The 23,776-nt window shown below is 53.4% G+C and overlaps 2 protein-coding genes across 3 annotated transcripts in view; one reads left to right on the top strand and one right to left on the bottom strand.

The window, feature by feature from the left end:
- The window catches only part of P4ha2 (prolyl 4-hydroxylase subunit alpha 2), a 105,123-nt gene that overhangs the window by 60,217 nt on the left and 21,130 nt on the right, over positions 1 to 23,776 (bottom strand). The window lies entirely within an intron of this gene.
- Pdlim4 (PDZ and LIM domain 4) lies at positions 8,382 to 22,276 on the top strand. 2 transcript variants are annotated; one of them, XM_036195829.1, is made up of 7 exons: positions 8,382 to 8,571; positions 13,445 to 13,596; positions 17,224 to 17,302; positions 20,900 to 21,081; positions 21,267 to 21,430; positions 21,738 to 21,855; positions 21,971 to 22,276. In XM_036195829.1, the coding sequence occupies exons 1-7, from the start codon at positions 8,479 to 8,481 to the stop codon at positions 22,173 to 22,175; spliced, it is 993 nt and encodes a 330-aa protein (XP_036051722.1). In that variant the 5' UTR covers positions 8,382 to 8,478; the 3' UTR covers positions 22,176 to 22,276. The 2 variants fall into 2 exon arrangements, with proteins under 2 accessions (XP_036051722.1, XP_036051723.1); XM_036195830.1 differs by lacking the exon at positions 21,738 to 21,855 and having other exon boundaries at positions 8,417 to 8,571; positions 21,971 to 22,041.

Here is a 23,776-nt window from a genome sequence, read left to right as displayed (position 1 = left end):
AAAGCAAGGCTGTTGGCTGAGATGATCCAGCCTCCCAGACTACTCCAGTCAGGACGTGACCATAATTCTAAATTTTCTTTGGGTTCCCATTAGATTACCAGCACCCAATCAGCAGGAAGTAGCCTAGAAAACTATGCCCATATTCCCAAAAAAATGGATTATGGATGTTTGTCTTTGTTTAAAATGTTGGTTACAAATTGTTATGGATAATGGTCAGAAAAAAAGCTAAACAAAGGAGATTAGATTCAGGATTTTTGTTTTGAAAAGAAAAAAGAAGGAAATACTGGGGGATAATGCTCTTGTACGCTGTAAAGATTTGTCACTACTATTGGTTTAATAAAACCCTGATTGGGAGTTACAGGTGGCTATGAGCTGTCTTGTGGGTGCTAGGAACCAGACCAAAGTCCTCTGCAGGAGTAGCAAGTGCTTTTAACTGTCAAACCACCTCTCTAGCCCCCATTTTCATCACATGCTAAAATTATCTATGACTTGGCACTTCAGAAAAGCTATGGGTTTCTCTCTATACATATGTATGAATTTATTTCATTCTAGTCCACCCTTATGGATTCTCCACTCTTCATAAGAGTTTCCCAATTGGTTCTCCTGGACAGTCTAGATGCACTAACAATAACATCTAAAAGAACGGCCCTTTGCCTCTGTCTACTACTTGTTATGTGTTTCCTTTATGCCCTGCCCCCTTTGGCAAGGTTTCTCTGTGCAGCCCTGGCTGTCCTGGATCTCACTCTCTAGACCAGGCTGGCCTCGAACTCAAAGATCCTCCTGCCTCTGCCTCCTGAGTGCTGGGATTAAAGGCATGCGCCACTACCTAGCAGTACTTATCTCTTATTTCTTTTTATCTTATTTTCCTAGTTACAACCTCCAGAGAAACACTGAGCAATAATGGTGGAAAGAACATTGTTTGGAATCTGTATTAATGGAACTTTCTAGACTGTTAAGGCCAACACTGGATTTTAGGTACTGATATTCTCTCTCTCTCTCTCTCTCTCTCTCTCTCTCTCTCTTTTCTAATGAGAATTTTTCCTGTTCTTTATGTTTGTGGATAACTGGTAAATTTTTATAAAATATCTTTTGAGATAATCACAAAACTAACTTTTTTCTTTTAGTCTGATAAATTAATAATCAGATTTAATGAGGCCCAATCAATTTTATTAATTCCAGAAAAACAATTCCCACAATGATAACCATGTTTCCCTATTGGCTACACTCAGCCCACCATTTCCTACAGGGGCTGATTGGCGTTAGGACTTCAGATCCCCACGAGGCACTGTGGAAGCAGTCCACCTCTCTCTGGCTCTAGAACACCACGCTTCTCTGAAAGAGGTCACTTGTTCTCAGTCCCTGGGCCAGAAATACTTCATGCTCCAAAGCCTGATGTCACAGCTTTTTGAAGTCAGCTTGTCTCGGTCCTGAACACAGCCACTTCTCAGAGCTGTGAGTCCCAGAGTGCTTGCCACGCTTCCACAATGCTCGTCAAGCCCAGACCCAGCCCTTCCTCTCTTTTTTCCCTGAGATGAAACACGTTCCTCTTTAGCCCTCCATACGAGTTCTTCCTTTGCATTCTCAAACTCTCTTGGGATAATCTGGCTTCCCATGTGGGAGAGGTGGGCATGGCCTCTCTATCCCTTGAGAGGTCTACCTTCCCATTAACACTGTGATTTCCCAGAAAGCACCTAATCTGGCTAGGCATCCCGTAGGTTGAGGTTCAAGATGCATGAACACTCCACTGCCCTTGTTGGTGAGCGTGAGAGCAGCCTCCCACACCTCACCGCTGAGCCCAGATATGTCCAGCAACAGACTTCGCTTTGGAAAACAAGGAAAACGAGAAAGAATTGTGAAGCTTTCTTAGGAGCCAAGAAAATAGCCACCCAAGATATAGGCTGACTCACAGGCCCTGCTCTCCTCCACTGCCCCAGTCACCTCCAGAAGCCTCAGTCCAGCTTCACCCTCACAGGCCTGGATCCAGCCTTTCCTGCTCTAATCCCCATAGCTCCTTGCACCTGGATTCCCAGACCTCTGGGCCAGCTGGCAGCTGCTAGCCTCCAGCAGCATGCCTCTGTCCCTTTCTCAAGGCAACATGGGAGGTCAGGCTCCCACCAGATGGTCACAGTTGGGGTGTCCAGTAGCCAGACCTGGAGATGAGGTCAGCCTTGAATAGTCCTCACCAGCCTGTGACTCAGTCACCACTGGCTACTGGGTACCATTAGGCTGAGCACTTCACCAAGACCAATCAGAGTAAAGGAACCACCCCTGTGATAGGGACCATCACCCTCAGGGACAGAAAGGATAGGGTGAGCGGCTGGGGATACAACTCAGTTGGTAGAGTACTCCCCTAACATGCTTAAAGCCCTGTGTTTGAGCTCCAACACCACATAAAACTGTCATGGAAGCACATGTCTGTAATTCCAGACCTTGGCAAGGGTGGAAACAGGACAATCAAGACTGGAAGGCTACATATTAAGCAGAGGCCAGCCTGGCCAATAAGAAACCCTGTCTCAAAAAGCTTAAGAAGTATAAAGAAAAAAGGATGGAGCTGAGAAGGTAGACTGGAGATAGGCCAATGCCTATTGGAGCCTCTGCCCCATTAGCATCATGGCCTCATGACCCCTCAGAAGCAGGAAACAGAGGCCTCAACTATGCTAGTGAGAAACTCAAGGGCAATGGGAGGTTCCATCCTGAAAAGAAGAGCCAGGAATTTTCATCTTTGCAGTTTTTTCCAAGTGAGGCAATACAGTTGTGTGTGTTACAAAGGCGTAATTGTTCAAATCTCAGCCCTAGAACAGTGCCTGACACAGGAAGGCTCAAAAATAACCACTGATGAAATGGACAAATCCTAAATAGCATGTGCGGTGATACCGGAAACACCATTTTCACATCTCTCATTTCGATTTTACTGGAAATGTAGAAATAGAGACATGGTCTGGAGCTCCCCAGCAAGCCCAGGCGCCCTGGATGTCAGCTCCAGAGGTCGGTAAAGGGCAGAGGGTCCTCAGGCTTGAGAAGAGATGGTCCTGGTCAGGCCACTGCTAAGTGTGTCTGTGGATGTGGTCACTAGAACAAGACTAAAGTCGTACAGCCGCGCTAGGAGTCCAAAGCCCAGTGTAGCCATGGATGGCAATGCGTCAGGCGGGAGCCACGGTAACTGGCTTGCTGTGGTGGCTGGCAGTCCCTGTTCTCGGCCATCTCTGCTCTTTCTGTGTTTCCTTTGCTGTACCACATGGCAGTGTCTCTCTTTACTGGGCTGGGAAAGGAAGGATCATGAATCCTTGCTTTCATCCGAGAGCGGCGACGAGCAGGCCATGGCCAAAAGTGTTGAGGCTGTAGAATGAACACATGTCCCAGTTGCTCATCACAGAAGCTGATTCCCTTCTGAGAGCTGGTGTACCTGGACTAACAGAGACCTTCAGCTGCCAGAGGAAGCCCAACACCCAAGAGCTCCTCATGTGGGGCTCTGTTTCAAAGTACCGTGATTAATTTTCATATTTTCACTGTCGGCTTGACTGAGTTTGGAGTCACCTGGGAGACACACCTCTGGTATGTCTGTGAGGGCATTTCCAGAGAGGTGTGATTGTGGGAGGGAAAACCCACATGGGAGTGTGGCATCATCATCCCCCGGTCTGGGGAAGCTGAACAGAAAGGAAAAGGCAAGAGTGTGAGGTGAGCACATGCATTCATCTCTCTCTTCTTGACTGATGAGGTAACATGGTTGTTCACCTCACGCTCTTACCTCTCTTGTCTTCCACACCATGGTGGTCTGTGGTCGCAGTCTGTGAGTGAAAATAACCCTTTCTTCTTCAAGTTTTGTTTGTTTGTGGTTTTTTTTTTTTTTTTCTTTCTGGTCAGGTATTCTGTCATAGCAACAAAAACAAAAAGTAGCTGATGTGGAGACTACAGGTAGAATTACAACATTTGGAGCTGGGAGGGCCTGGGTAACCCTGGGCAGGCTGCCTGCATCCTTCGTCCTGAGCGGCAATTGGGTGAGTAAAAATGAGGGTCACCCTAAGGCAAGGGTGAGGCTGTGCTGTCTTTTAGGACTGCTACCTCAAGGTCTCAGTTGCTCAATTCCCAGTCACGTGGGTTTCACCACCAACACGACTGACTCAGGGCTGTCCTGTCACCTCCCTGTCAGGGCTGGGCCACCTAGTCTCTCCCACCTGCCTTCTGCCACCCCTGCGTGAGACGCTATCCACCCAACACCCTTCTTCTCCCAGGCCTCAGGGCTAGGGCCTCACAGGCTCAGCTGGGTACACCTGTCCCCGCCCTGCCACCCAACAGTCTCTTTGTTGGGTCCCAGAGCAAGCTGGTTTCCTCTGAGTCTGAGCAGGTCTGACGGGGTGACAGCGGCGCAGGTTTGCGGTAACTACAAGGACGGCTGAGACACAGCTCTTCACCAGCAGAAAGACTATAGCAGGAAGACGCCCACCAGCATCTATGCTCCAGATCAACCACTTGAAACTGTGTGAGCTTGGGGTGACCCCTCACACCTCCCCCAAAATCTGTTTTCTGAAGAGCCTTGTTTCTGCTTTTGTATCTGCCCTGGAATCTGGCTCGGGGCCAGCAACTAGGCCCCTGTTGGCAGAATCGGCCTCATTCCTGTTTGGCCCCTGGGAGACGGACTCTCTCCAGAGCTTCCAGCATCTCGACCCCCTTAAAGATGGTACCTGGCACCCCAAACCCCAGCCTCTCAAGTCCCATTGACCCAGTATAGGCTAGACACGTAGTCAGCATTTCCTACGTTGTTGTTGAGGGATTAAATGGCATAAAACTGGAGCCGGGAAAGTCCCTTAGCCACAGCCACGCCCTCTTCTGTGTTCTGTGGAACCAAACACAGCTTAAAGGCCAGCTGAGCTGCACTCTTGATAGAGTTTTGTCCTTCCTGGGCATGCTGGGCATGGTTCCCAAGCCACCTTACAGACTGTACCACTCCAGCCCTCCTTCCTTCCTGGTCCATGCCTCTGGCGGTCTACCCTTTGCAGAGTCCCCAGACCCTGCCTAGGGCCTGACTTGACCCCCTATCACTACAGTGACAAAGATCTAATCCCTCAGGAGGTCCAAACAGCCCTCCCATGACCCGTTGTCCTATGTGTATACAGACTCACCAGCACCTGACCTCAATCACAGGCTACTGAGAGACACAACCTTGGGGAGCCAGAGGTAATATGGCCTGGAGCTGGGCCAGACAGGACACAGAAACAGGATTTTCTCAGTTTGCTCCTCTGCTGGCTCTCTGGGATCCTGCCATAGTCAGAACTGTGGACTGGGCACAACAAAACGAAAGGACCTGCCTCCAAGGATGCAGCTCTCCGGCTAGGCTAGTGGCTGGGGAGAGAGAGCTGGATCTTGAGGAGGGACACGTTGGCTCTGGGATGCTGAGCCTGAATAGAGCAGGCTCCACCCACAGAGCAGTGACCACTAGGCCACAGCAGGTCAGTGTCTTAGTCCTCTGGCCAGCACTGGGGCCTCACCAGAAGGTACTTCAAGTGTAAGCTGGCCCATCAACTCTACCCATCCTACTCATGGCTGTGTGCACCCCTGGACAGTCTGAGCTGAGCATTCCCTAGGCCTGAAGTTGTTCCGGTCCCACCCTCCCCTTCACCCTCGGCTCAGGCCCAAGGGCAGCTCCCAAGGGCGTATGCTTCTGCTGGAACCTGCCAGCTCTGCCAACCCATCAAGGGAAGAGCACTGTGGTTTCCTCTGGCCTTGGACAGTCCTGGCTACACAGAGGGCCTAGGCATCATGCCCTGAGCCACTTGGGGCTCCCTTGAAGGACAAGGCTACTAAGTGTGGTCTCTAAGAAAGCAGAAGCAGAAGTCTTCCTTCTCCTAAGCCCCCTCATGCCCTCCTGGTCTCTTTCTGAATCACGGCCAAGGTCTAAGCTAAGCTAATGATTCCCATAACAGTTATGGCATTAACATAGCCAAAGTTAATAGCCAGGTTCTCTGTTGGGTATTGGAGAAAAGTGAGATAGACACAGTTCTTGTCCTCATCAGGTGTCTCAACCCCAACGCTTGGCAGACCCAGGCCTTGGCACATGGAAGCCACTCAACACAGTTTCGCTGGATGACTGAGGAATGCATGGAACAAAGAGTCTGGTCACACTCGGTAGTCCATATGCCGGAAGACTCATGAAGTCATTAGAACAGAGGTGAGCTATGACCAGCCACCACCCATCCTCACCTTAAGAAAGCCTCTAGCTTTCATGGCTACCTTGTGACTTGTTACCCCACCACCACCACCACAGGGATTCAGCAACACAGCAATCGCCCAGGACCAAGGCCATTAAGGCTGGAAGGGAACTCTCAGAGGCCTCCAGGAAGGGAGTCTTAGGAGTGTTGGAGAGGCCACAGGATCTGACGCGTAGTTGACCTGCTGTTCCAACCTCAAGTTACCTCAGGAATAGCCACACAGTATGTCCACTGCTAAGGATTACCCCCACCCCCTCCAGGAGCACAGCTCACTCAGGCCTCTCTCCTATGGGAGAACGCTTTTAGAAGTGGCCTCTGATGCTCTTAGGTGAGGAAGTCACCAAGAGCCCATGTAGATGATGGCAGCCATGGACCTGCATCCTTCTAAGCTGCCCAGGCCCTGCACAATGGCATGGGGAACTTTATAGAGCAGATTCTAGAACCACCTTCTTCTCCCTTCTCCATCATCTCCAGTCCTGTGAGAGAAGCCAGCAAGAAAGGAAATGCCAGCAAGAAAGACTGGGATGCCAGCAAGGTCATGGACAGGAAGACTGAACACCCCCCTCTCCCCCCCACACACAATAATGAGAGATTTCAGGACAGGAAGATGGCAGGTCTTGCAGATGTATGAATCAATAGAGAGAAACAGGAATGTCTGAGGAAAAGTTTCCAGAATCCACTACGGAGTGCATTGGTTGGGAACCTGCACGGATTTCTGAAGAACTACCTGCTCTTCCCCCTCAACCCCCAGCGAGGTTCATCTCACTGTCACATTTGCTATGGCTCTTAAGAATCCAGGCGAGGGGTCTCTGACCATGGCCCACAGTGTACACTCAACCCTCAGTATAACCAGTAGGATCTAAATGCTGGAAGCTTCTGGTCTACAGCCCTGAGAGACCATGCAGAAAAATGGCCTCTCACCTGTGTCTGTCTGTGTGGGGCCCATGTTTGCCTGAGACCAAGCACAAACCTCCTCTGGCACACAGTAAGGTGAGCCCAATGTCTATTCTCAATGTGTCCTCCTCACTGCCCCACCCCCACTCAAGATGCATCAATGTCTTACACACTATGCATGCCACTTCTCCAGCTGAGGAGATGGCAGCACCCTCCCCACCAGGAAGACATCCCTGGATGGGACATCCTTACTTTGTACCTCTCAAGCCATAGGTCCTTCTCTGTGCCAAATGTTGAAGATCTAGTAGTCCCTCACACCTGTGAGCATCCTAACCCTTACCTTCAGCCAAGAGGGCACACTAAGGGTTGCCAAGAATATTGACTAAGCTCGGAGCCTCCTCTGGGTCTAGAGAAGCAGGCGGTGTCTGATGTAGAGATACTGAGGTACCCAGAGAGTGGTCTGGACAAACCATGGCACCTTCAGAAGCTGTTAAAGGACATCCCCGCGGGGAGAGAGGGGCCCCGAGGAGGGCTTCCAAATACTTCCACTCGAAGACAGTCACTGTTCCAGCCACTCTCCTTTCCAGAAGGCCGAGACACAACACTCCTTGCAAACAAGATCGCTCCAAGAGAGATGGCAGTGAGAAAAGGCCCAAGAAGCGAGAGACCTGGAAAGATCACGCACCTTGCATATAGATGCCAGAAAGAGGTCAACTCCTCTAGGAAATCAGCCTGCCCTCTGCAAACTAGTTTGGACAGCTTTCTGGTTTTGCTCCACTCACACCCACCCCCAAACCCCGTAATAGACCCACTGCTTGCTGCTGTCCTGGGTCTGTGACCCCAGCCCAGGGCTGCTCAGGCCCAAGGTTCTAACAGCGGTGGTGTTCAGAGGGCTCCACATGCTCAGAGGTAGGGAGGCAGGTCGGCCCGCCAGAACCTGGAAGTGGTTTGGGAACAAGGCACGGCCCCATCCCCCATCAGAGCCACCGCAGCCTGCATCCCTCCCCGGGCTAGAGCACCGGCCCGTAAAAGCGACTTCAAAGGGCCAGTGCCTGGTGTCTGAGCTTCCACAGCCGGCTCGGCTCCGCGGCCAGGCGGAACCCAGACATCTGAGCGGACCCTATTCTTTGGGGGTTTCAATAAGTGGGTGTGGGGGGGTGCAGCCTGAGAAAGTGAGGGGCGGTCCTCGGAGCCCCCAAAGTGGGAGGGTCGGGAGTCCGCGGGGCCAATCGGTGTGCGCAGGGCGCGGACACGGAGGGGGGTTCGGGGGCGGGTAGGCCGGGGGCGGGGCGCGGCGGCCAGGCGGCGGCAGTGGCGGCGGCAGTGGCGGCGGCGACTCCTCCGTGTCCGACTCCAGCTGCGGCTGTAGCTCCGGCCCGCGATGCCCCATTCGGTGACCCTGCGCGGCCCTTCACCCTGGGGCTTCCGCCTGGTGGGCGGCCGGGACTTCAGCGCGCCCCTCACCATCTCGCGGGTGAGTACGAGCCCCGCGGGGCAGCGGGGTGGTCCCGGGACTGAGTGAGACCTTGCCCTTGTGGTAGACCCAGGACCCAGATCCTCGACGTGTCTGAAGCTTGAAAGCAGAGGCTTGGTCTGGGTGACCTGCATGTAGTGAAGGGAGTTCCAGCAGAGCAGCGCAGCCCCACCCCACCCCCTTCCCGCACAGTCTGCCCCATTTGGTGGTGAGACTCCCCAAGAGTTCACACACCAGCTTCCCGCTGACTTTCTTTAGGGAAAGTCACTGTGGGCCAGGGAAGAACCCTCAGACTTGGGCCAGGAGTCTGGACAGCTCTACAGAGGCCCAGAAACTCCTCAAACCCAATCCTGCCTAAAGTTTTGGGGCAAAGTAACTGAAAGCGGTCTTCCCCTACCAAAGGTCTGGGTGGCCCTAGGGGGTCTGCTCTCCTGAGAAGTCCGCCCACTTCCCCAGTCTGAACTTCAGTTTCTCTTCTCTGACCAACAGTCACTCTAGGGGAGGGACTGTTGGCCTCCAGGCAAAGGAACCAAGGACCAGAACAGCCCTAGTCCAGGTCCTCAAGGGTCCCAGGACCATACTCTGCTCCTAGACCTGGGGCAGAAGAGGAAGAGAAAGGGGCCCAGCCCTGGAGAGGCAGTTGGTCTGAAGACAGAGCAGGGGAAGAGCTCAGGCCCTGAGGCAGGGATTCCCCAGATTTGGAGCCAAAAAAGAAGAGAACCCAGGCTCTGCCCTTGGTGGCTCCCAGTCCAGAGGGAGGACAGATATGGACATCCCTTCTCCCCACAGAGGCTCCTTGAGTTTTGAGGGACCCCTTCTCCCACTCTGCTGCTTCCTCTGGCCCTGAAGGCTAGGCCAAGCTTTAGAGACATCTCAGTTCTTGGGAAGAGATAGACACCCTGTGGGTGTGGAATCGTGGAATCCTCTATATGGGAGCCTGGGTGACAGGCAGGCCCAGCTGTCCTAGGAGGCCTCCAACATCTGTCTTCACCAGCAGGTCCCTGGGGCCAAGTGAGGTCTGCCTTCAGCACATCCAGGAGACTTTCATCTCCTTGTTCCCCCTAGCCATCCCCACACTGAGTGAGTGAGTGTGTGTGTGTGTGTGTGTGTGTGTGTGTGTGTGTGTGTTGAGGGGGGAGCATCTATGTCTGCCTGGTGGATCATGCTATGCATCTGCAGAGGAGGACTCGTTGAGGGTGTTAGGCCAGCCAGCAGGCCAGGCACCCTGGGTGTGAGGCCGCTGACAGGCTCAGTGGCCACGGCTGACTGCTGCAGGCGGCTGAGAGCTAAGACATCTGTTGCCCACGCGGCTGCCTGTCCAACAGGGAAAGGCCTCCACAGTCAGCAGAGGCTGCCCCGGCCTTGTTTGGCACTGATGGGGGCTTGGTGGGAGGAGGTCCAGGCCCCTGGTGGACAGTTTCGGAGAGAGGAATCCTCTTTATCCCCCAAAGTCATGTGGCAGTAGCTCCAACCTAAGGAGCCAGGATGACTGAGCCTGGGTTAGGGTGGGATTTGGGAGATTTACAGAGCTGGGGAGACACAGGCCACAACTTGCCTAGCAGGTACCTCAGGGGCAACACCACAAGGACTGGTGATGTGTGGGAGTGTCCTCACTGAAGGGCTTCTAGATCCCTTCCTGTGTCCTTTCAGAGCCCCTTCTGTTTCCAGAGGCCCCCTTCCCCAGAGTCCAGTAGAAAGGGACAGCTTCATGTAGACAGTAGGGGGGCTGATTATTAAGCTAGGCTGGGAGCTGACAGTCTTTGCCCAGGTAGCCTCTGGGATCCTCAAGAACAGCATACAGGACTTCTTCCTTATAGGCAAACTGTAATGACTACTGGACTTTTCCAAGCATCACAGTATGCCAGGCCCCACCCTATCGAGTGTTGGTACCAGCACCTTCCCAGCAACCATTCCTTGGAATGAGCATTGCTGTATGCCCAGCCTCTTGTAGAGATATTATTTGCCATGATTGACTCTGGAAGTCCCCGTTACAATCCCTAGACTCTTGGCCTCATGTTGTAGTTGGGACACCAAGGCACAGAGTAATTAAAATACACAGAGAAGGGGGGTATGAGCTGGAATCCAGGCCTGTTTGGAGTTTGCTGTGACCCTCTGTGGCTCCCACCCACCACAGGCTTCTGCAGTGGGCACAGCAGGGTCTGGAATGCAGCAGGTGAGAGGCTGACTCATGCTCCAGATTTCCATCTGTCCTCACTGCTCCCATCCTTCCCCTGTCTGTCTGGTTATCTTGTGCGGCACAGCTGGATGACTGACCAAATTCCACCACATCCAGCGATTTCCTTGTTTAGAATGTTCCACGGTTCCCAACCCCATGAGAAATGCCAGCGTCTCACCCCAGGGCCTATAGACTCGCCACATCTGGTCCGCACCAGCTCTCTTACTGGGTCCCTTTCACTTTCCCTTCATTAATGATGATCCTGCAAGTCACACAAGCCTCCCTCCTTCTCTCTTAGATAGGTCATTGTAATGCTGGGTTATCACCTGGAGCGTTATCTTCACGCTCTTCCTTTTTTCAGAGAAGCACAGTGGTTAACAGTGTAAACTTTGGTTTGGACCCAGTTAGCTAACATTAGAATTCGGACTCAGCCATTTATTAATTAAACATTTCTTTGTCTTCTTTGGACCTCGGTTGCCTAGTCTAGGAAATGGGCTTGCCGTGAGAATTCAGGAGACAATGCGTGCAGAGGGCAGCTGGGAGTCAGGGTTTCCTGGCTACGCGCCCTCTTTGACCAGAACTCCCCAAGCTCAATGGAGCTGGCCACATCCCAGCCACCTCTGCTTCCAGGAACTTCCTCCACCTACCGGGACCTGAATACACCCCTTGTGCTGGCTGAGTCATCTTGTAGCCAGCTAGCCCTGAGGAAGAAGACTCCTGTCCAGTGGAGGGACTGGGCCAAGGTGCTCCTGTTCCAACCCCCTCTCTGTCCATCTGTAGGTAGCATGAGAACAGCTTTGGCCTCACCTGGTGACTGAGAGGTTACCCTGTGCCAGATATGACAATGTTCTGGCACAGATCAGGTATCCATGAAGAGCGGGGAGCTCTGACAGAATCTTGACAGGAGAATGGGACTGGATGGTGCCAAGTGGGCACCTGCCCCAAGAGGACAGGCTTGTGCAAGCGCCTGGTGCCCAAGCCCAGCAAGTGAACATTTATGGTGGACTGGTTGGCTAGGGCAGCATACTTTAGAAGAGAAGTTTCCTTGAGCAAAACAGGGAGATAAGACAGTTGGTGAAATGCTTGTCATGTACACACAGACCTGAGTTTAGTCTCCAGCCCCCACCCAAAAAAGCCAGGTGCACAGCTGGGGAGATGGCGGCTCAGTAGTTAAAATGCTTGCATGAGGATCTGGGTTTGGATCCCCAGGACTCATGTAAAAGCTAGATATGGTAAAGCATGCCTGTAACCTTAGCACTAGGTTAGGTGGTGACAGGCAGATCCCAGAAGCTCACTGGCCAGATCGTCTAGCCAAAAATGGTGAACTCCAGGTTCAGTAAGAGTCCCTGTTTCAAAACAACAAAGGCAGAGTGCAATAGAGGAAGACACTGATGCCAACCTCTGGCTTCTACACATGCACACCCAGGCTAACACACACACACACACACACACACACACACACACACACACACACACACACGCATATACATGGGGGTGGGAGGAGGAAAGGGGAGAAAGAATATTTCTTGAAGCAGTCTATTTCAGGGCAAGGCAGCTTGGGCAGTGCCCACACCAAGCTTCTAGCCAAGGAACTGCCAGCACCTGGCTTTGTCCACTCTCTATTAGAAACTGGCTGAGCTGAGCCTGCCCCCGTTGCCAGGAGCTCCCACCCCCAGCTCCACTGATAGAGACAAGGTCATTGGCAAGTCTCGAGTCACAGGGAAGTAAGTGCTGTTCATTCTAGGCTGGAGTGAAACCCCTTGTCTGTTCCCAGTCTGTTTCCAGGGTGCCCTGCCACCTCGGTCCCCCAGGATTCTTATTTAGACATCTCTGTGAGTCTTTCCCACCCTCATCACATGACCTTCATCAGATGACCAAAAGTGCTTGAGTCTGTTGGGTCAATAGAGAACACTAGGGGTCCTGCTGGGGAAGCTGAGTTGGAGTTATGACCTCAGAGTACAGGGTGGTAGCTGTAACTGGTTGGCTTTGAACTTGCCTAAGGAGGTGATGTACTCACCTCCCCTTTTTAATTGTAACGATGCATCGGCAATGCAGGGGTGTAATAATGAGGGCACAAGGAGGTACTCTCAGAGGAACTGGGCTCTACACTGAGGCCTAGCAGAGGAGTGGGCTAGTTAGTAATCAGGGTTAAAGAATCAGAAGATTCCAGTGCCAGTTGGAAGGAGCAGCATTTGGGGAAGTTAAGATGTGAGTGCTGTCTGGTGCCTTTGAATACCCTGCAGGTGTTTAGATGGCGTAACCATAGCATGGTGGAGCAGGTGAATGTTTGGTAGGCACAAGAGATCAATAAGTAGGGTCAAGGGCTGCTCGAGTGTATTGTCAGTGTAAAATACTTAGGATATGTCCATGCTCCGTGCATGTCTGGGCATACATGTCTTGTGTGTCTGAGTGTCCCTTGCATGTCTTAGTGTCCCTACACAGACTATAAACTAGCATTCCATTTGTCCCAGGCTAGAAGAAGCCCCTCATATATCCTTACATCTACCTAGGTCTGCAGGGGCTGGAAACGGGCCTTGAAATGAGAGGCCACAAGGGGACCTCAGCCAGCCTCTTGGCTTGCCTACCCACAGGTCACACTGGCACTAGGCCACACCGGCCAGGTTCTGAAGTTGAAGGGAATCTGGTGCAGAAGGCCATGTGATAACTGTGCCAACCACATGATTTGTCTGACCACAGGTTCATGCTGGGAGCAAAGCGGCCCTGGCTGCCCTGTGCCCAGGTGACCTGATCCAAGCCATCAATGGTGAGAGCACAGAGCTCATGACACACCTGGAGGCTCAGAACCGCATTAAAGGCTGCCATGATCACCTTACACTCTCCGTGAGCAGGTACAGATGGGCAGGCTGGGCTGAGAGGACATGGTGTTTGTGTGGGGGTGGGGTGGGCGGTGCTGGCCAGCCTGGAAAACTGAGCCAACGCAACCTTTCTGCCTCACCTCGGAGCACTCCATCGGGGTCCAGACCTAGGGATTGGTGCTGTCATGGTGCTTGATTAGCCCCGGTTAGTTCAGAGTGCTTTGTTGCCTTTGTGGTAGCAGAAACAAGATCTTGAGCTGGATGGCACACACCTATAATCCCAGTTCTTGGAAGGTTGAGAGAGGAGCAGCAGAAGTTCAAGGTTAACCCGAGCCACGTAGTGAGATCTTATCTCAAAACAAAAATCCAAAACAAACAAAAAACAACAACAACAACAACAAAAACACATCAGTCCTTTCTCCTCCTCCAAGGGCACAGTTTGGTGACCAGCTCATCTTCAAATTAACTTTAAAACGTAAAACCTAGTATAGGCCCACTTTATAGATGAAAGTAGCAAGGTAGAGGACACTTAAAGTCACATAACCAACCAGGCCATAGAGAGTAAGTGCGCATGCTGTCTCTCTCTCTCTCCTCCCCTGTTCCTTCTCCTCCCTCCTTCCCTCTCTCTCCTCCTCAAGTGTCTGCCAACCTTTCTGACCAATCCCACAGCTGTTCTGCCTCAACAGCTGTCTTTACCAGGCCCTATGACTCTGCTCTGGTTAAATCTGGATTTGGAACAAGCTTTCCTTCGGTGGACCATGTAGTGCTGTGCAGGCCCGTCATGAAGGGAACTGTGTCCCAAAGATGGTACTGGGATGAAGATTCAAGCCTCTGCCTTGCTCAGGCCCTGGCTCTTTAATCAGTTCCCACAAGCAGTTGGCTCAATTCTAGCTGAGTAGGATCTCTCCATCCACCTTCCCTGCCTGGGTCCAGAGACACAGCTCATTGCCATATTCACCGCTAACAGGGACTTTCCAGGACCCCCTGTGGATCTGTGTGGGCGGAAACCATCCCCAAACCACAACACAGTTAACCCATGCTGGATTGATCCGTTGGTTCAGAGCCTTTAACACGATGAGGAGGGTTATAAGGTAGCCCTTGTTTGCGCCTGGCCTGTGACCAGGTCCCTGTTTAGGTCAGGAATCTCAGACATTCCCTGAGCTCTGAGCAGCCCAGCTACAAGTCTATGCTCCATTTGACACACAAAGAACTCCTCAGCCTCATCTAGACCCTTCTATCTAAGGTACCCACTGGAGTTCCATGAGCCTGTGTTTCCTTTCCCATACATCCCGTTCCTCACTCTCTGCCAGACTGAGGCATGGCTGGTTAGGGGAAGCTTTGCCCACAAGTAGCCTCTGAGGCCTCCCAGCTTGGCTGGGTTCCTGGGCCTTGACTCACCTCTGGCTTTGTTCTCTCACTGAATGAGGGCAGCCCTAGTGATGGCAGAGCTGTGGGGAGGCTCAAAGGGTCCTGAGTCAGGAGATTCCCAGAGAGAATGATGTCAGGGATGGTAGCAGGGTGGAGGTCCCCCTTCCTTCCTTCCCTGGTCATTTGTTCCGATCTAGGCATGGAGGGAGCTAGGAGGCCACTTCCCTGTTGCATTTTGGGAATTACAGCCTCAGAATGCGGAATGTGGCCATGGAGCTGAAGAGAGCACATGGTCCATGTTACAAGGGCATCAGCCTTCTAGCAAGTGCTTTTACCCTCCCAACCCCTCCCCCCTCCCAAACTTCTTCAGTCCCACATCAGGGGCTGCCTTATGATCTTGACACTGAGTGGTGAGGAAGTGCCAGGCTCACTCACTCAGAATGAAAACCCAAGGCTTTCTCTCTCTCCACCATCTCCGATCTGCACACACTAGACTTGGGGGAATTTGGCAACATGGCTACCTAGACTACCTACAAGGCCTCTGTCCCTGCTCCCCGTCCAGCTCACTCCTCAGGGCTTATGCCAGGGCACAACACATATCTTCCACCCCCTTTATAGGCTCTGCAGAGGATCAGCCTAATGACCTGCTACATGAGGGACTTGGCGTTCTGCTTAGAGCAGCTTCCCTGCCTCTGGGGCTCTGCTAGCTCCCCCACAGACTGAAGGGTGCAGGAAAGCCCTTGTTTCCCTCTGGACTTACCTTACCAAAGGCAGGCATCCAATAATCCACATCATGTCACATCTCTTGGGCCTGTTCTGTAGATCAGGCCCTTCCTTATGCCAACTACACTCTGCCACAAGTAGTCTCTGTTGCCATCACTTGGTACCTCTGCATAGCCTAACCCTTGCTTCTCATCTTGTTTAAAGATGGGCAGCTGGAGTCACCTGCATAGCCTGAAGTGGAGCTCAATGCATAACTAACCCCACCCCCACTCCCACCCCCCCACCCCCGTTCTTATCTGAAACCCTGGGTCATTCGCATGGCACTGGGTAAGGTGTGCTCTCTGACCCTCAGGCCCCAGGCTTGTGCCATTCTGGGCAGATGTTTAGAAAAATATAAAGAGCCAGACAAGGCCTCCTGGTGTGTCACACTGGAATTCAGAGTAGGTAGAAGATGTGGTTAGACCTCTTTTAGAGGAACCTAGCTGAGTGGCTAGAGCCAAAGCTGTGAGGAAAGGCTTGGCCTCCAGAAGATGGGGAGCAGAGTAGACAGGGGTGACAGAGCAGAGTCGATGTGGACGCAGTATTAAATCACCGAGCTGGGTGTGGTGGCACACACTTTTAATCCCAGCACTGAGGAGACAGAGGCAGGTGGATTTCTGTAAACTCACGGCTAACCTGGTCTGTATAATGAGTACCAGGACACTCAGGGCTCCATAGAGAGACTTGGTCTCAAAAAAAAAAAAAAAAATCCCTGAGCCAACAAGAGAAAGGAGGCAGGCCTGAGCTCTGAGAAGCCCCGGGAGGCCTCTTAGTTGAGGGGCATCATCTCCTCAGTCTAACCAGACTTGCTATACATTGCCTGCCAACCCACGGTCCACACACCCTCCTGCCTTGCCTCTCAAAGAGCTACTGAGTGGCAGGGCTGGGCCCGTAGCCTTTAGGCCCGCCTGTACTGCTTATGGCAGGCAGCTTTACGATGTTTTTCTCCCTCCTGAGTGGTGTTTGGCTTTTGGTTTCTATGGCGAAGCAGGAATTTCCTAATGGCCTGTTTCCCATCTGGGCTGGGCAGACACCAGTGATGACTCTGCCTGAGTGGGTGGAGGCAGCAGGAGGGGAGGTGCTCCCTACAGCCTCCATTTCACCTCCCTGAGAGCCACCCAGGCCCCGGCCAGAGGCTATGGAGGTCAGAGGATGAATGGACTGGCTCCCGGCTAATCCATGTGTGAGGCCTCGCTTTGCCTTGCTCTGATCTGAGCCTCCTGGAGTGGAGTTTCTGCAGGCCACAGAGAGGGAGAAGTGTCTGAGCTGCAAGCTCCTCAGGAATGACATCAGGAAGGCATGAGGCCACTGGCAGGGAAGGGAACACACAGCCCTGCCTCAGGAGGGTGGCAGACCTGAGCTGGTGGATCCTTGCGTCAGGAGAGACACCACTGTGCTAAGCAGGGAAATGCTGAGACATCACCCTTCTCCCTGTCTTGAGCCCCAAGCCTAAACCCTTCTGTCCCTGTCTACCAGGCATGGGGGGAACCAATAGGCAGACATGTCTCACCACCCCAATTCCTGCTGCAGGCCTGAGAGCAAGAACTGGCCCAGTGCCCTTGACGACAAGGCTCAAGCACATAGGATCCACGTTGACTCTGAGTCCCAGGTATGTACAGACACTGCTGGCCTGGCCCAGCTGGCTCAGAGTGAGACCAGGACAGAGGAGCTAGGCATGATCCAGATTTCACCCGTACCGGTGGACTTCTCACACTAATGCTCAGAGGGCCAGGACATACACTGAAGTGGAAGGCTGCTCTATCCCATGCTCTTGAGGTGGTGAGCACCTGCAATGGGTTTGTCCTGACTCTAAGTAATCCTGCGTTCTTGGCAAGGGTGCCTGTGATGGACTGGGGCTGGGCTAGGCCTTGGCTCAGGCTTTCCACACACTGAGCTAAGGTTTCCTCCCATAGCCAGAGATGCCAGATCAAAAAGAAATCAACAGGCTTGGGGAGAGAATGGGGATGGGGAGGTGGCAGCCTAGAGCAGTGGGTGACCTTAGGCTATGGCCACTCCTGACTTGTGCCAGCCTTATGTACTCTGTCTGAGGCTAGAGAGCTCTCATTTTGTGTCACTTAGAAGTGGCAGCTGATGACCTGTCCTCAGGAGAGTGAGGGAACCTGGATGCTTGTATCTCATGAAAAGGGTAGCCAAGTGCACCAGACTCAGATACCTAGAGCTTGTTCCATAGCTGGACAAGGTGGATCCTGGGCTAATCTGTGGTGTAACTTGATCGAGAGCACACAACATGAGAGGCCTGCTTTTGTCTATGTTCTTCATACGGAAGGAAAAGAACCAGGGCAGAGAGAAGAGGTTTTAACCAGAAGTCAGACAGGGCTCCCCAGAGGAAGGATATCCAAGCCCAGACCTTAGGACCTAGACAGAAGGGTGTGGGAAGAGGAAATGTACTCAGAAAGCCCTTGCAAGCCTAGGGGTGAGTGTGCCGTGGGGTCGGAGAGCAGAGCAGAGAGAGGATAGGGATGGAGGAGGCGTTCTTTGCTCTATCTGAGGTCCTACAGGCAGGGAGGAGAGGACAGATTGGGCAGAAAACAGCCAGGCAACAAGGTGGGCAGTTGCTGTGAGAAGCCCAGTTCTTCTCAGGACACCCGTGCTGAGCGGACAGCACAGACATGGTTGGGAGCAGAGGGAATCACCAGAGACCAAGGCCGTGACCGGGGCCTGCTCCTCTTTGGGGCTGGAAGGCTGGGGTGCAGAATGGATCCCCTATAGGCTTGGGAGGCTGGGGCTGCACAGCGGCCTCCCTATGGGGTCAGGTGGCCAGGGCTGCCGAGCAGCATCTCCTGCCTCCATTCTTTTCCTTCAAAGGCCACTCACTGTGCCTTGCAGTGGTGGCCCTTACTGTAAGGAGAGTGATTTTCCACAAACAACAGAGTACCCCCAGCTGCTGCCCCCCCTTTTGTACTTAAAAGGTCGTGGGCTCCGTGGGTGGTGACAAAAACACCCTACCCCCTATCCCCCCCCACACACACACACAGGGCTGTGTCCCCAGGAGCACAGACACAAGGCTCATTGTCCCAACTCTGCTCCCACCCTCTGAGTGTGGGGGTGGGGCTGACTAGAACAGGCAGAGGAGGGAACCACACTTAGCCCTAGGCCAACACAGGGCACCCCTGGCATGCATCCCCTAGTGGAATGGGGCAGGTAACTGCAGCCTTAGGACCACATTCTCTACAAGGCCACCCTCTTTTCTCAAGGCCCACGTGGGCCACCCAGGGTGGAAGAAGCAGAGCACTAAGGAAAGCTTAGGTGATGGGGGGTGGGGGAGGGCCTTGAACACTGGAAGCTGAGACTCAGCCCTGAAGAGAGCCTCCTGTCCCTCTGGCTGCAGTGTTGACCTCCATTCATGGTGAGTGTCCTGTGTCTAGCCACTCTCTCACCAACATTCTTCGGAGACTTCACCAAGCACACCAACCAGTACCAGGCTGTAGCTCAGAGCAGGGATCGTCAGGTGTGTGGGACACTGCCGGCCAAGGAGAGAACGCAGAAGACAGGGCGTGCAGGAATCCCCATGACAGCCACCCAGCCTGACACTGTGCTCAGCGCTTGATGTTATCAGTCATCCCACTTCATCCTGAGGAGCCATGATAGGATAGGACCATCCACATTGTCCAGGTTAGGGGAAGAAACAGGATCAGAGAGGTGACTAACGTACACCAGGGGGTGACAGAGCTGCCGCTCAAACACAGACCGAGGTCACCACTGAGTTCAGACCTAGAGAAACTGCTGCATGGGTGGCCATGGGAGGGGCCATAGTTCACTGATGACCCTGCAGTCGGCTCCCACACCCTGCTGGGTGTGTGGGGGGGGCAGTGAGTGAGGGACCTCCATCCTCCCAACCTCTGCTTCCTGACTCCCATTCCCCATTTTTCCACTGAAGTCTCATGCAGAGTTCAGCCCCACCCCCTCCCCAGTTATACCCCTACTGACCACAATCCATCTGGTCCCCATTAGAGGCCCGTCCTGCCTGCCTGCCTGTCTACCCTGCAGACACATGTATGAGAGTGCTCAGGTTTCTAGGGCCTTTCATTGGGGACCAGGGGTCCTGCTGCTGCTGCTGCCGCCGCCGCCGCCACAGCAGCATTGATAGGGCTCTACCTGGCCTGCAGGCCTCTTGCCTTTCTTGAGACTTGAGGGGGAAAGAGGTGCCCTACCCAGCTGATCAGGAGTAATCAAGGCAGAGCCTGGCAAGCTAGACTGCTCCAGTTCTAGGAACTGCCTGAACCCCAGCTGGTCTCTTTCCTGTTAGGGAACTTGCCCTTTCCTTCCCCCTACCCCCAGGCTCTCTGTCCACACTGCAGAGCAGAAAGGCCTACATATATCACCCCCTAGACTGAGACACACCCGTGGCCTGAACATGAGCTTTATCCCCTAAATGAGGCTACTTCACCTGCCAGCCCAGGCTTAGCCACACGGCTTTCCCCAGGATGACTAGCATATGTAAATAAAGGTGTATGTCGTGAGATTGGCTGGTGTATTGTCCTTCCCCGTGTATGTGTTTTTAAATGCCCTTGTGAGGGGATGTGTGCCCTTGTTCATATTGTTGTGGGCAGGCTGTGTGCCTGTGGGCTGAGGTCAGCACCACTTCGGACTCTGCATGGACACAGGCACCCAGACCCTGTTCAGCCCCACACCACAAGGCCCACCCTGTCCTTACAGGCCGAGGGACAAGCTCAGGCCACTCTTCCTCCAGTTCTTTCAACCACAGACACTAGGCTGTGTCGACTCCTTGTCTGCTGCTCCCCCAGGAAAGCTGCAAAAGTGGGGGGCAGGAATAGGGTGCAGGTCCAGAGAGGCTGACCTCATGGCAGCACCCTTGCATCTCAGACTTCCCTCTGGAGGGCCTTCGCGAAAGCTCTTAGGGCCCTTTCCAACTATAGGATAAGAGTTCCTTTCTGTATTTCCAGCCATGGGCCCCTGTGCTGCTTGGGTATAAAAGCCCAGAAATGTCAGAGGAGAGGTAGCTAACCAACATAGAGGCCTGGCATAGCAGGGTGGGGGAAAGTCCATGTCAACAGGAACAGCCAGAGGTCAGAGGGCACCTAGTGCTGTTACCATAGCCTAGGGATGTCAAAGCAGTGGTCCACAGTGGACATAGAGGCCTGGCACAGGAGGGCGGACAAGGAGAGTCACCGGGAGTGGTCAAAGGTCAGAGGACCTCCTAGTGCCTCAAGCCTTACTCTTACAGGATGGCAGTCCAGTGACCAGCAGGCGGTCCTCAGTCTCTGGGACTGGGCTGGAAGACAACAGATCAGGCCTGGGCTCTCCATACGGTCAGTCACCTCGCCTTCCGGTCCCTCACAATGGCAGCAGCAATGAGGTCACCCTGCCAACCCAGATGAGCGCTCTGCATGTGTCTCCACCTCCCAGGTAGGACAGAGGCCGGGCCTTTGAAGTCACACCCAGACTCATCCTAATCCATCAAATCTCAGCCATTTTCATCCAGGGCCCTGAGGCTTGATCTTGGAGCCTCACATTGTTATAGTCCGACTTAAAAGGCTGTTAGAACCAAGACTGGAATTACCACTCTAGCCTTCCATCTCTCTCCTGCCCAGTGCTGACACAGCCAGGGTTCTCCCTCGGAACCGAGACTGCAGGGTGGACCTGGGTTCAGAGGTCTACAAGATGTTAAGGGAGCCAGCCGGGCCAGCGGCCTCGGAACCCAAGCAGTCTGGATCCTTCCGCTACTTGCAAGGCATGCTAGAGGCTGGAGAAAGTGGTAAGGCTCCCAACACCTTATCTCAGCTGCCTCCCCTCTCCCTGCAGGACCCCAGCTTACCCTCCACACCTCCAACCCCAACTGATCCACACCTTCCAGCCACCTGCCCCTCCTCAGCTCCTGTCTGTGACTTCACCAAGCCTTCACCCTCTGATTTCCACTGGACCATCATGTGGCTTTCCCTTAACCTCAGACCAACCAAGTGCTTCCCCTCTAGGCTCTGACTAGGCCCCAGAAGCAACATCCTGCAGAAGTGGGGTTCTTATCCCACCTGCCCCATTCATACCACCTGCACTCTGGATTTCAGGGGAGCGGCCTGGGTCTGGTGGTCCCAGGAACCTCAAGCCAGCAGCCAGCAAGCTGAGCGCTCCACTGAGTGGCCTGCAGGGGCTACCAGAGTGCACGCGCTGTGGCCACGGGATCGTGTGAGTACCCACCCTGCCCACCAGCACTACCACAACTCCACCCTGTTCTCCAGGGTCCTGGGGGAGGTCTGTCCTAGTATATGTCAGTCACCTGTCCCTCTTCCCCCCACATCAGGGGAACCATCGTCAAGGCAAGGGACAAGCTCTACCATCCTGAGTGCTTCATGTGTAACGACTGTGGCCTGAATCTCAAGCAGCGTGGATACTTCTTCCTAGATGAACGGCTGTACTGTGAGAACCATGCTAAGGCGCGAGTCAAGCCGCCGGAGGGGTATGATGTGGTGGCCGTGTACCCCAATGCCAAGGTGGAACTCGTCTGAGCTGGGAAATCCTGCCTCGCCTGCTTCATTTAATGTCCCCTCATGGCCCGTGTAAATATATGTCCTCCTGGCCTCTCTAATAAAGTCTGCTTGCCCTGGAACCAGTTGGTGTCTGGCCTGCCAACCTCCAGTGCAGGCCAAGGTTCCAATGTCCCTTAAGATCAGTTCAGGCCCCAGGCCTGTCCTACACACTAGGTTCTGTGGTGAGCCAGACAGGTTTCCTGTTGTTCCCACCGCCTAGGCTGGATGGCAGACTAAGTCATAAGAGGTAGCTCCATTAATACGGAGATCTGGTGCTGCGGTGTAGCAAGGAGTTTGGCCTGGGTGAGGTCAGGAAAGATGATAGCTGAGACCCAAGAGATGAGGGAGGCAAGCGTTCTCCACAGAGTCAGGAACTATTCGAAGATAAGCGTGGACCATGAAGGCCTTGGTGTGCCTGTTGTCAGCACGAGTGGTCAGAGGTGGCCCCTAGCAACCTCCATGGGTGGTACCCACTTCCTGATTCTCTCTCTTCCCAGGTTCTTCCATCCTTTCTGTCCACACAAACTCATCACCACCACCGTTTCCCCTCATCTTCTTCATCCTCCCACTAGGGGGCACGCTTGATCCTTCCATGGTGAGACAGAAGGCAAGAGTTTTAGAAAGAACACGTGCTGGGGAAAGAAGAGCTCGTCCTGTCTCTAGGATGCTTGGTCCAGTGTCAGTAGAAATTCCACACTCCTCGGATGCTCCTCCTCGGTTCACTCAGAGTGGTCTGCCTTGCACCTTTTGGTTACATAAGCCTATTCAGACTCCCACTTTTAAAAATAGGAAAGTTACAGAGTTGACGCGTGACTGTCGATAGCTGTGTTTTGTACAGTCTGGAGAATGACTTACCGCAGCCATATTTTTGGTTTTGAATGAGTGAGTCCATTAAACATACAGTAATGTAAAGTCAAAGAATAAGTGGCAGATGGGGGATGGTTAGAAGCAAAACAGAATCAACAGCACTCAAAACGCCACCCCCCCAAGAATCGGCGGGGGGTGGAGGAGTGGGGGGGTGGGGGGTGGGGAGCCCCTTTAAGGCAGTCAGCCCGAATTTCTGATAGAGTTCCCTCGGGTGAGGCTTCCAAACGCAAGGACAAACAGCAGCAGGTAGAGAGGACGAGAGGACGTCATCAAAGGGACCACCCCAGCGTCCAGCAGAAACTGACTGGGGAAGCCGAGGCAGTAATTGAACCGGCCAGGTCGTAGCTGAGCTTCAGCCCCTCGGCTGCAGGCGCTTTCCTATCGTGGGGTAGTTACAGGAGTTACGCCTGCTGGAGGTGTACCTGTTCTCGGAGGCGCTGGCTTCTCACTCCTGGGCTGCTGTGCTGCTCTTACCTCCCTGTCAGAGCTAGAGGGAAAGTCCATCCACAGAAAGGGGGCCCTAGAAGGCATTTTGAGGGGGGCTGGAGAAATGCCTCAGCAGTTAAGAGCATTGGCTACTCTTCCAGAGAACCTGGGTTCAACTCATGGCAGCTCACAACTGTCTGTAACTCAAGTTCCAGTGGATCCGACTCTCTCACACAGCCACACATGCAGCCTAAACACCAATGCCCATAAGAAGGCACTTGGAGAGA

This window comes from Onychomys torridus, chromosome 8 (assembly GCF_903995425.1).
Source record: "Onychomys torridus chromosome 8, mOncTor1.1, whole genome shotgun sequence".
Taxonomy (NCBI): Eukaryota; Metazoa; Chordata; class Mammalia; order Rodentia; family Cricetidae; genus Onychomys; species Onychomys torridus.
Note: the sequence above shows the minus strand (reverse complement) of the source record. Positions and strands in the feature narration are given on the sequence as shown.

What these genes read in the sequence shown, in the direction of transcription:
- Pdlim4 (XM_036195829.1), top strand. Translation starts at nt 8,479, where the DNA reads ATGCCCCATTCGGTGACCCTGCGCGGCCCTTCACCCTGGGGCTTCCGC. An exon ending in CTTACACTCTCCGTGAGCAG is followed by an intron (nt 13,597 to 17,223) that starts GTACAGATGGGC and finishes TTCCTGCTGCAG; the next exon opens with GCCTGAGAGCAAGAACTGGC. An exon ending in ACGTTGACTCTGAGTCCCAG is followed by an intron (nt 17,303 to 20,899) that starts GTATGTACAGAC and finishes TTACTCTTACAG; the next exon opens with GATGGCAGTCCAGTGACCAG.